This window comes from Cloeon dipterum, chromosome X (assembly GCF_949628265.1).
Source record: "Cloeon dipterum chromosome X, ieCloDipt1.1, whole genome shotgun sequence".
NCBI classification, from domain to species: Eukaryota; Metazoa; Arthropoda; class Insecta; order Ephemeroptera; family Baetidae; genus Cloeon; species Cloeon dipterum.
In genome coordinates, this window is record NC_088790.1 from 20,291,941 (window position 1) to 20,304,795 (window position 12,855).

General features: G+C 39.9%; 1 protein-coding gene across 10 annotated transcripts in view; it reads right to left on the reverse strand.

Annotated features, from left to right (window-relative positions):
- The window catches only part of LOC135945821 (potassium voltage-gated channel protein Shaker-like), a 102,117-nt gene that overhangs the window by 34,487 nt on the left and 54,775 nt on the right, over positions 1–12,855 (reverse strand). Inside the window, exons 1-2 of one of the 10 annotated variants that reach the window (XM_065493717.1) lie at positions 11,075–11,218; positions 8,537–8,587 (exon numbers count right to left, since the gene is read on the reverse strand). The exons of 8 other annotated variants lie outside the window; for them this stretch is intronic. In XM_065493717.1, the coding sequence (XP_065349789.1) occupies positions 8,537–8,587; positions 11,075–11,127 (104 nt within the window). In that variant the 5' untranslated portion in view covers positions 11,128–11,218. Of the gene's footprint in view, positions 1–8,536; positions 8,588–11,074; positions 11,228–12,855 lie in introns of those variants that run through there. One more of the 10 variants, XM_065493721.1, reaches the window with a different exon arrangement.

Here is a 12,855-nt window from a genome sequence, read left to right on the forward strand (position 1 = left end):
ATCTGGGGGTGTTTCCCCCGGCTGGCGGGCTGGCTGGCTGGCGTGGCTGTTGAATCGAGGGAAACAAGGGCGGCTGTGAATATTTCAGACGTCTTGGCGACTGCAGCACTCCAGTCACGCAATGAGTGCCGCAGGATCAATGAAATAAACACACGCTCTCTCGCTCGCTCCATGTGAGTGAAAAGCAAAAAAAAGCGGCGGCGCCGCCGCCGCCGCGAGCTTGAGCCAGTTCACAATAACTTTTGGGTCGCGCCTCGCTCCCCGTGTGCGTTTCCACGCTGGCTGCTGGAAAATCGGCCGCTCGGAAAGTAATCGGAAAAGTTTTCGGCTGGATGACAACAAAGGAACAGCCGGGGCCGTGAACTTTTGAGTGTTTTGTTAGTTGAATGGCGTTGGATGAGTCCTCCCTGCCCCCTCTTCTGTTTCTAAGTGCATCTCGTGTGTCCATGCTTTTGTTTCATGGCACGAACAAAATTGAATTGTCTAGTCAGCAATAAAATACCTAAAAAAACATTGCTGCCTCAATGCCTTTAATTTTTTACATAAACGGGCGGTGTACATTTCAATTTTTCTCTTGTATTTCTTGTTTGAATAGCTATCAAATCAGAACTGGCTGAAATTCTTCCGAGATTAATGGACGTGAAGAATATCGCTCCAACGAATATCTTTTACAGATTAAAAAACTTTTCGTCACGTTGCGTGTGAAATGGATACTATCATATATTGGAGATATTTCGGGTATTTTTCTTTGATGTTATTCATATATTTTATTTCCGAGCCCTCTTTGGGTCTGAATTAGAAAAACATTGAAATCAAAAGAATCTAATTTCATTACATTTTTTCGTATTTTTAGAAGTGTTAAAAGTCACACACATATGAAAATTTTGTTAAAATAAAATTCAATATACTTGAATACTTACGAATAAGGCATCCAATTATTCAACTGTATAATTTAATCCTTAAAACTGCTAATAAAATCAAGTATCAATTAAAAGAATTGCAAATTTAATTAATTATTTTTCATTGTTCATTTTGACTCAATGTCAAAAATATTTGAATCTATTTTATTATGAGGTATTAAGTCGTTGAGTAATGATGACAAAATACATACTTTTTAACGTAACTATTTTTTAAAATGAATAAATGAAATAGAGTTAATTTAATTTTAATCAAAACTCATAGAAACAAACATTTTATTGAATTATTTAAATTATCAAAAAGTCGTGTATGATCATGATTAATCGGATCCTCAGCTTTAGAGAACAGTAATACAATTTATAGTTGATTTCAAGGGCAGAGAATTTTAAAAACTGATTCAATGTCTAAGGTTTGACAGTGTTATAATTCTTTTTGAATCAAATACGATGACAAGGAAAATTTAGTTTTGCTGCTTCAGATTTCATATGACATCCGTTGAAACATTGCACAATCTGTCTGAATTTAATAAACCCTAGAATTTGCATAGTACGCGCAGACCTCCATCTGTATCTCTAGACCAAGTAATTCATTCGACTTCTCCGCAATCTCCTCGCGTCTCCTTCAGCCTCGAGGAAAAGTGGGCCAAATATGCCAGGAGCAATGTAGCACCGACACAAAGCAAGACTGACATTCGGCAAATCCACCCCCATTACCATCACAGTGAGAGGAAATTCGCGAGTGCGGTGTTCCCCGCAGAACGATTTGTGCAGAATTGGGTTGAGCATATCCATTCGTCGCGGCGGCATTCGTAGCCAGCGGAGCGAAAGATATTTGGGTTGTTTGATCCGCGAAATGGTGTCTCCGGCGCGGCGTGTATTACAGAGAAGGGTTGAAGGGGTTGATCGAGGAACAACAATGGGCGGCTCGCGCGCGGGCACTTTGTCCTCGTCGGAATCGCACAATGGCTTGCTGCCGCGCCGGTCAAAAACAAAAACGTCTCTCCTTCGCCGCGCCACTTGAATATATCCACACTGTTGTTCCCTCATTAGTAGAACAAAATGGAAATAAACATTCACAACTCAACGAATATTTTTCGCTTCATCATTTGTCTGCGTCAAAGTTTTATCCGCATTGCAAATTTAGGTGTTAATCTTTTGTCATTTATTGATGGCAATTAAGAGGTTTTGCTGGAAATCTATATTCTATGGAATTTTAAATTTTCTAAGGCAACAGATTATAAATAGAGAAAACGGGGAAAAAATAGTCAAAGCTACACATCTTTTACAGATTTCCATCCTTTAAATAAAGCTATTTTTAATAACGAACTCCTGCTTCTTTTTAAAAATTAATAAATAAAATAATAAATAAAAATCTAGAAAATAATTAATTCTGAGTACTCTGCAAATGCTTGTCGATCGAGAGGATGTTCCCGCAAAATTACGTGTAATATTTCTCCATTTGGTTTTTTAGAACTGACAAAACATAATAAATAACAATCCATCCACGCATAGTGGCATTAAATTTCATAAATCCTGCATATTTCCATCAATTCGTTTTCTTTTTTCCAATATGAACACATTTTTAAAACGGAATTTACCTTTAATAGCAAGTATTTTTTCATTAAATTTTTAAATTTCTGGTTGTTCCTGTTGCAAAATATGTAATAGCAACTTTTTTCAAGGGCCAAAATGAATTATGTTTTATTCGAACTAGCTATTTTACGAAAAAAAGGTAAAAAACTGATCATATCGTTGATGAAATGCCAACTTTGATGTAACTTTAAAAATATGCAGCACACAATGTAAAATATTTATTAACCAATAATTCACATCTATGGGCTACGGGAATATGTCGTTGATGATATTTTGACCCCCTCCAAATATTTGAGCAGATGAAATATGTTGAGAAAAGTTCCCAGTTGAAATTAAATGCAGCTTCCTCGGTGTATATTCATATATGTGTTTAATTTTCCGTATGTATGCATAAACGTCCTGCTCAACTAGTTAACTAACTATGGATTGTTGGTTACAGTCTTTATTCATGAGCTTCCTGTCCCGTTTGAGGGTTGAGCAAAACCGCATATTTGTCTAATTTATAAACACTAGACGGACTAAGGGTTTTGCTATTTGGTTTAATGATTTTTGTTCTAATTTCATAAAAATTTCAAGCCCTTTCAAATTTGTTTAATATCGTACCCAAGTGCAGCCGCTGTTTGCGATATAGATAATTTTAGTTTAAATTGTGCACAACCAGAATTTATCAATTTAGAAAATTACTTCAAGTTAATAATGACTCTGGGTCAGCGGGTTTCTGGAGATGCAAAGCTCTTAATAATATATTATATGTCAAGCGCCGTTTGTTCACGCATTGAACCATCTCATTCACGCCGGCGTCGGCAGCGAACGCGGCGATGTTTACCCTCATGCACAGCTGCAGAATCGCGTCCTGGGAGTGACACAAGGTTTCGCAGTGAACACAACAAACAAGCCCCGAAACAGCCCCTCAGAGCAATCATCCCCCTGAAAAAACGCGTGTGAGTGTGTTTGTGCGAAAGGGTTCAGTTCAGTGAGTCAGTCACTCACGGCCGTGCGCGACGTCGATCGATTGGCTGACCCAGATAGCGGGCGGGGGGCGGCAGGCCGCCTTCGGCCGCCTCCGACCTCCGCCCCCGGACGCCCAACGCGCTACTTCTAAGTGGAAGCGGGCGATTCGGAGGGAGATTGAGTCGATTGTGGCCGCTGCCGATCTGAATTTAGCGCCGGCGTGTAAAAAATAGACCGGCAGCCCATTGCGAAATTAAAGCCGAGGGCTGCGCCGACGGACGGGCCGGTTTAATCAATTGGCCAAACAAAATTATCACGTGCTAATTGCATCGCTTGACATATGTTTCTTGTGCTGGTTGGTTTGCGACGATAACGCCGGGTGACAACGCTTTTATCTGAGAAATTTCCCGGGTTCTGTTGCCGCATGCAAGAAAAATATTTAGAAAAGGACCATGAAAATTTGGTATTTTGAGGTAGTGCCTGATATACTTTATGGGTTTAAAATTTACGGTTTTCAAGGCCGTACCCACAAATAACCCAATATGGTCAGTTGATAATTAAAATCGAAACGTAGTCAAAGGCCTAAAAAAAATGTGTCTTTTTAACTTTTCTTGAAATACCCCTTTATCTAACCACAAATTCGGTTGCAAGCTTCAAGAAACAGCTTTCTGACACATTCTTCTCTTTAAAAACGATCTACTTACTATTGCAGTTGAGCTTCTCTTTCTTCATATTTTTGTATAATTACATTGATTACAATTATTACATCATTTTACAAGATTTCTCTCATACAGTGAATTTAAAAATTTAAAAATCTGAATTTTTCAAAACTGTTTTGAACCACGAAATCTTTTCTGATTGTGCAGGCCTTGTGAAATCTACTTTCAAAAATGGTTGAAGTTTTTTAAATCCATTTTGATAGTTTACGCTTTTTGTGTATTAAAAATTCAAATATTCAGCATAATTATGCGACTGTGGTTTCGCAAGTTTATAGAGCCATGAAAAATAGCCAGTGCTAATTTATTTACTTTTTAGTCATCTGATGTCATTTTATTTGTTTAAAAAATTGTTTGACGCAATTTGAAGCATTTTATGTAACTGTATGATATGACTATAAATACACCCGTTTTGAAAAATTGTTGTAAGAACGAGAAATCAGAGAAAAATCAACTGACTCAATTTTCCAGCAATTCAAAAATAAAAAGTTCCACTGGTGAAATAATTTTGGAAAGACGTCTGTCACAGAAAGTATCAGTTTGAAAATAATACAGTTCCTTATATTTTTGATATTTTCACATTTATAAATATACAAAAACGTAATAAATTAGGAGAAATGTGACAGTGCAAAGATAAATTTTTACCTTGCTCAAACATTAAGATAATTTTTGTTGCTGAGACTATAAAAAATAATGTTGAACCCACGAATTCAACTTAAGTTAAAACGTCCTATTGGCGTCTTTTCGATTTGGCAAGCAAGCACTGCTGGAAAATTTAATAACCAAAGTTGGCGTATAAAAGCAGATCTCTCAGCTTCATTGGCCTGATTCGGCGGTTGCTTCAAAGCGCTGGTACACGCACAATAAAATCGGGGATCAGAGAGGGCGAAAGTAGCGGCGCCGGTCGGAAATGGCGTTTTTAGCACTGCCTGTGCTCAGCTAGCATAATGGCTCTGCGGAGTTTCTATGAATAAAACGTTCTCGTATACATACGAGCCAGCTAGCTCGCACATATGTTGTGTGTTTTATAATATAATGCGAAGGCCTCGCCTCGGCTCGCTCGCTTGCGCTCACATTGTTATAAATATGGGGGCCGGACCCAGTTAGTGCATGTGTGCGAGTATAAATTTTATTTCGGAGCGGCCGCGCGCAGCAATAATATTGATTCTCGACGCGGTGCGGCGGCAACGGCGGCCGCTTTTCATTCCCGACTGCCCATAAAACGTCGGCGAGTGTCTCTCACTCCGAATTATTTGTGAGTACATACAGCCCGCGATGCACAACGGCGCGATTTGTTCCGGGCGCAGCAGTGCATCAAAAGTTAATTTGTGCCGCTCGTTAATTAATCCGGCCGATAAATCGCGAGACTCTGCGGCCCGTCCCTCCACCAAAATAAAACAAAAAATTTCGCAACGATGGCGCTGATTAACTGCGTTGGTGCGGTTTTTAGTCTGTCTTTTATTGGCCTGCTAATGGTGTTGACTGCAGCGAAAGCAGACGCTAGTGTGCATGAATAGCAGAAGCAGGAAAAATAATTTGTCTCTTTGGCATGAGGAGTGGAAAATTAACGATAGTCTAATTGGGCTCTTGTCTGATGTATAAGGGGAAAATAAAAAAAATACAACAGACTAAAGAGATATTTTAGATTCAATATACTTTAAAGGCCTAAAGAGACTCTTTTTCTTTTAACACTCTTGAAACAAACACACTAAGTCAATTTGGCCATTTGTGATATTGGTAATATGTGGAATATGTGTATAAATATGACATGACTCAACCACTCTTTTTTACCATTCCTTACATGTAGTTTTATAGCTATGCTGATTTCTAACTTAGTGATCAGACATGGAAATATTATTAGACCTTTTTTCTCAAAATAATCTTGATTGTATAGCAGTGTAGCACTCTTCATTAAGGAACCCGGGATGTTCCATTTTAGTTATTTCTTCGGGAATTTTTTTATTCTTCCTACGAGTCATATACAGTTTAAAATCAACCAATACAATAAATTGTATTTAAAACACGACCGTACCACACAAAAAATAAGGGAAGAATGGGCTGTAGACATTAGCATTACTGCAAAAACTATTGACAACAAATCTCAAGCCTCACGCCGCGCTGAGCCCTATATATTTCACTCCTTGAAATATATTCAAATTAAGGTTGTGAATTAGTTCCTTTTATGTCATACTACACTTTAAGTTCATTTTGCAACTAAGAGAAACAAAACTGTCAAAAACTGAGGTTCAGCTTCACTCAAAATTAAATTCGAAATTTATTTACATCCCAAAAAAATCAGACAAGGGTCAGTTGACGATGTAAAGGAGAAGTGGAAACATCAACAAATGTTTCCCCTTTTGCCACTCCAGTGAGAAAAAATATGCGTGGCTAAAAATAGTTATTTTGAAAGGTATACAACATGACAAGTAGATAAAAGAGTCGTTAATCAATATAGGGAAAGCGAGCCTATCGTAAATCCAATACGTGTGTAATTTTCTTGGGGAACGCCCCTCTTTCCGATATCCCTGCGAGGTTTGCGCGTCATGCAGAAAATAGCCTGAATTAATTTTGTATTCGTGTCGGCGCTTTCTGTTTATTTGCAAGACACGACCGGTCGTGTGCTCTTTTCAATTTTTGCGATTTTCCACCACTTTTCGCGCACTCCGGGGCTCTCGAGGACATGAATATTTGAGCCAGCAGCAATCCTCGCGTCGTCCTTAATATTTAACTCGGCTGCGTGCTTCTTACACTCTCTCTCGCGCGCGAAATAAAATCTTGTTTTCGCAGCGCAAACTTTAAGACGGACGCCGAGAGATCAAGAGTACGTGAGGATTTCGCTTCCCACACGCAACTTGTGGCGCTTCAATGGCAAACAGGGCTCAGTTAGGACATGCAATTGTTAATCTTTTGTGAAATACTGAAAAATAGGTTAGTTTTTAATGCATAATTAGTACTTCGAAATTATTAATTATACAGTCTCCACGCAATTTGCGCTAGTAATATATGAAAATTGCTTTCGAATCTTTTGTATCCATACTTATTGGTTTTCCTTTTCCGCCATCCCACATAGCAGTGAGGCAACTTGTGTGAAATGCGTTCACGTGTAGTGAACGATAGCAGTTTGCTACTCTAGCAAGGCAAATATAGCTCGAGCGTTGATGCCATTATTTGTTGCTAGTCGCTGTAATTGAATCCCTACACTTCTGCAGCTTGACTGCCGCAGTGCTTGTCATTTGTCCCGGGCACGTCAACGCCTGTTTTTCTATTATTCCGACAGTTTACTTTTTTTAACAATTATTACACAAAATTTATTTATAAGATTAGATTAGATCACACGTATGTATAATTTGACAAATATAACTTAACAAGTTCATTATTTATGCTGCATAGTTGTATGCCAACTTGATATTTTGTAGGATGTTAAAATAAAAGTAAATTAAAAATTCAGATGGAATTAGATATATTCAGCTATACAAATATATGCAACGAGATAAAATACATGATTTATTTAGACCTGTGCATTGACTTTTTTAAATACCGGACACAGAAAATTTCGAATTCCAGGTTGAATTTTATTTCCCTATGTTTTTACTAACGTATAAATTGTAACAAATTTAGGTCAGGAACTGATTTCATAAGTTAAGGAATAAATAAATTGTTATTTCAATGAGACATAAACTTGATAACTTTCGCATTTCTTGAGAAAAAAGTCAATTAAAAATACGGCAGTTAAATTTTTCTTTGGATTTAAAATATGCCCTAAATGTGTCATCATATTTTATTTCGATTAAAATTAACTTTTTGACTTTTCATCAACACCAGAACCCCTCTTTATTAACATTGAATTTCAGGATCTTTACCTGTTTGAGGTAAAGTTTTTTGGAGTTGCTGATTTTGTTTCAAAGCATCTTGGTATTCATTTTTGAAAGGTCATCATCGTCTTCATACTTTCAAAAATTTTAGCCTTAAACCATTTGCAACTTTTCTTATAGCTCAAATATGTAGGGCCTCACGATAATGTAACTTGCCACGAACAAATTGATAACAGTGAAAAGTGCTGCAGCAAAAAGTGTCCAACTCAAACAGGTTCGATCAGAATTGCACGCTCGCATTATCATATTCATTTCCTGCTTCACCCGGCGCGCGGTCACACTAAAAACCGACATACACACACACACAGATTTTGGTCACGTGGTGTGGTCACTGTTCAGGGGTCATGTGAAGAGCACGTGTGGGTTGCCAAGGCAACAGGCGCTCCGTGTGCAGGTGTGAAAAGGGAGACACACACACACAACATCAACAAAAGTAGTACACACACACACACGAGGAGAGAGGAAGACGCAACACAAACAAACACACCTTCGGATTCTCAGTTTGCTGAAGGCAGAAAATTTGGTCGAGTCAGATCGGCTGGACATGAAAATAGGGAGAGAACGGGTTAAAGTACAAGCAGCGCACACAAACACACCGACCAACCGACACACGCGGCGTTGTGTCGATCGTGGATTATTTACAGCACTTTCAACAAAAAAGCTGCTGAGAGATCCGTCGAAAGAGATAAATCGCGCACGCGGCGAGTGCGCCTCTAATGAAAAGTATCGATTTTCCGAAAAAATCACGCGAGCTAATAGAATTAGGACTGTGTCTGCGAGTGCGTTTTTCCTTCCAAACGAATATAAAACACACACTGATTGTCATTATCACCGTCGTGACTACTGTTTTTTCCCCCCAGAGTTGTCTGCATTTTATGGTTCGCGGCTGAAATAATGCAATAAAACGCGCGTCGAATCTAGAGCGCTTTGATTTTTATTTTTCCAATGTGCCATGAAAGCAAGCCTTTGTGATTCAGCGCTTTTCAACAACTAATTGCTTCAGGAAGGCGTGAAAATGATAAAAAAAATTCGAGCCTTTCCACGAGTGGATTACTCCTCGTTTGACCGATAGACGAAAGTAGAATGAGCCGGGAAATGAGAGGAAAAAATAGATCTGTGTGTGAGATTATTAATAAATCGGAGTTGAATTTCTAGTTTGTTTAGATGGAATAAATGCGTGTTTTTATCTTTTACTGTATGACAATTAGGTGCGGTTGATTAAGAAGAATTTTAAAGGAAAAGCGGCACAACATTTAAATTCTATTAATTGAATTAAAAAACAGCTATTGTATTGTATCTTTATCTCCTGGTCTCTTTTTTGTGGCTAATTCGTATCGCCAAGATCATTCCAACCGTGAAAGAATTACGGCAAAGCAACAACTCATGCGTCGATTTTCTCGGTAATTAACTTCGGCTATGACACAACTCTCGGGGAAAACATTGCTACTATTTTTTTAATTCACCAGCATCATTACTCTCTGCATCAATTTCTCGCTTGAAACGCTTTTTGAAAGATTCATGACCGACGCGAGGACCGCACTCGCCTTGAACCTGCATTTTATAAAGGCCGTCGTAAAACCGCCACCTCTGCAACTTTGCTGCAGAAGAAAAGTATGCAAAGGAGAGCTGTTCTGCCGCCGCCGCTGCCGGCGCTGACCCATTTTTCTTCCTCGGGCGTTCTACTTGGACGATTCACGAAAATCATTTTCCTCGGGTCCCCGGAACGACACACGTCTCAACTTTTTATCACGCACAGGGTGCGAGTGGCGCCCGTGCGGAATGACAATGAGCCGACACCGAAATTTCCGCTGCTTAATCGTCCAACTTTTAATTTTCGACCCCCCAGTCTCGCTTGCTCGCTCGCTCGGCACCTACATGAAACGAATACGACAAACTGAGCGGCGCGGTTTTCGCGGCGGCGGCACGAGACGGCCGGCAATCAAGCTGAAATTCCCGCAGGCCAGCTTGGCGAGCTTTTAGCGAAATGAGAAAGAGAGCGGCTAGCCCGAGAGACAGCCAAATAATGAAGCGTATTTACGTAAAGGAGAAAGCCACAGCCGGACGGACGTACGATCAATTGATCGATTGCTCGAGATCGAAAATAGTGTCGTCATGGAACACGCGTTCCCTCACTCAGTCAGTCAGTCAGGTATAAATACAACCACGCACACACACTGCCGAACTCACCCCCTGACCACCCCTATTCCGTCCGCGTACAAAGAGCATTCCAGATCGGCTGCCACCAAATTTAGGAGCCAATAATTCGCTGCGCTGCCGCCGCCAGCAGCCTCATCACTGCGAGTGGCCCATTTCCCTTTTCGCCCCCAAATATTCCTTCCGCCCGTCGTTTATTGCAGCCGCTTTAGTTTTCTCGAGCCGGGGGTAGAAACGCTTAAGCTTTTGCCTTCTCGCTCGATTAGGAACGGCGACTTAGTAAGAAAACTCGAGGCAAGAGGATTATTTTGAAATTTGCGAGACAATTTCACGACAGTATGCGACTTTCGCAGAATCGTAATCATCGTTAAAAATAAATAATTGGACAAATAAATATTTTTCTAATTAGAGATTTTTAAAATTAATTAAGCCAGGCAGCAATGAGATTTACGCCAGACTTCTCAAGCTTGAAAAGAGGTTTAATTGAAGGAATAAACTATGCCGAGGGTAAGAAAAAAGTAAAATTGTCCATCTGATTGTGAGTGGGATTTCCCAAAGACAGGAAAGAGTTCTAAAGTCGGGAAAAACAGACAGCACAGGAAAATTTCTTCAGATTTTGACAAGTGATTTCAAAACCATCCAAATTACCCATCTGACTTTTTCTTAAATATTAAATATAACTTTTGAAAAATTAAAACGTCACGTTAGTTGCTAGGGGCATAAATGAAGAAGTGTTAAATCATTTGACGACCGTGTGAATCATGACACCCGAACCGAAATTATCTGTGAGCAGACAGAAACTGATTTCAGTTGCGCCGACAGGAGGGCTAAGGGTGGTCAGGGTGCGTCAGGGTGGCTGGAGCTGGCATACCTGGAGTAGCGGGAGCCGCTCTCGTCGCCGAACCCGTAGAGGACAGCGGCCATAACTACGTGCTATCATGGGTCTGGGGCACGGCCCCCGCGGCCCCCGGCCGGAGGCATGTCCTCCTGCATGCGGGTGTGGGAACAGCACTACTGACACGAGCGGCCCGTCGGGGGCGGGCAGCCGTCGCGGCCCCCTGCCGGCCGCCAGCCCAAACTCGCTGCTTTGCCTGCGCACCGCCGAGGGCGCCCCCAAGTGCCCTTCGAGAGCCGCTCGCCTGCCTCCTTTATTCAATCTTCGGCTCGCGCGTTCGGCTGGATCCTCGACCCGACGCCGACGGATTTCGCTAGCTCGCCAGCTCGCGTCGGGCCGTCCCTCACTCTTGTTGCTGCTTAATTATTCATCGGCCCATCGACCATAGCTTTTTATGCCCGCCGGCCACGTACCGTTTAACAACAATAACAAGCGTGACGGACTATTGAATGTGTGTTATTAGGCTCTCTCTGGACCTGACTTGTTTCGGCTATCTTTTGGCTTCCCCTCGCTGAAAAATACTTTATGCAACCTGGAATTCTTATTTGACGCACAGGTTGCATACTTTATGATTTTGCAGGCGTTTGTACAAAGATAAAAATGCACACACAACGAGCTCTTTGTTCTTTTCCGGAATGCATGAAAAGCACTAGATTAATTTTGATAAAAAGTACGAATATAATAACGACTTTGGTACGGCTTTTTAATTCAATAGCTACTAAAACCCATACTTTTTCAATCATTTTTCTTACCCACTAACGAATTCGCGTTTACATAGTTTTAAAAAATTAGACTGGATTTCGGCTTCAATAAAGGGCGTATTATTTGATTGACAGACACAAACTTCTGTTTGTTGGTTCTAGTAAAATATAACCATTAGTCTTGAGAATCTTATTAAATCCAATTTTTTTCAAACGCTGCACAACGCGAGGGGATATTTTTTGATTGAGGTTTAAAAGTATGAATGTAAAAATATACAAACAATTTAATTTTCGAACAAACGTGGAAATAATTGGAATAAAAACAATACCACGAATTGTTCATTATGCTCGTCTTGATTGCATGTTTTCATTTTCAGGGAAATTGAATTTTTGATTTGTTTGGTTAACAAGCCTCATGATTCATGATGGACTCATTATTTTTTTATGTTTTCGTGTCCAAATTTCTGGAATATAGTCAACTGCCTACGTTTCACTGTTAATTTTGTATTTCAACGTCAAATTTTCCCCATTATCACGTGTAAGTAGATGCCTAGAAATTATTGTGGATTTTGTACTCTTTAAGTCCCACAAAATTCTTACTTTAGTGAAACAGTAAATTTTTGCCACTAACCCAAAACTTTCGCCGGTGTAAGTTAAGAACCCAATTTCAAGATTTCCCATTTAAAATTAAAATCAATTATATCGAGCTGTTGTGTGTATTGCGATAAATTCAAAGCTTACGTGGAGTTAACGGCGGCATCGACAGAGCTTTTTTTACCAGAGTGTGTCACATGCGCTGCTTTTACGACGCTCGAAATTTATAGCGGCAATTATGGCATTTATTTAAGACAGTAAAGTGCGCTTCTCCGTGGTTTTCGGCATTAAATTTTTGCCCTCAATTTCAAGCAAGTTGGTTTTTATGAGCACTCATAGTAAAGCTAGAAATATGGGCTGCTGAGATACCTTTTCTTCTTTCCAAACAAATTATTAAATAATCGATTTTGATTTTATTTGTATGAAATGTTTTCAGTGTGATACTGGAAGAAATTTTCCAAG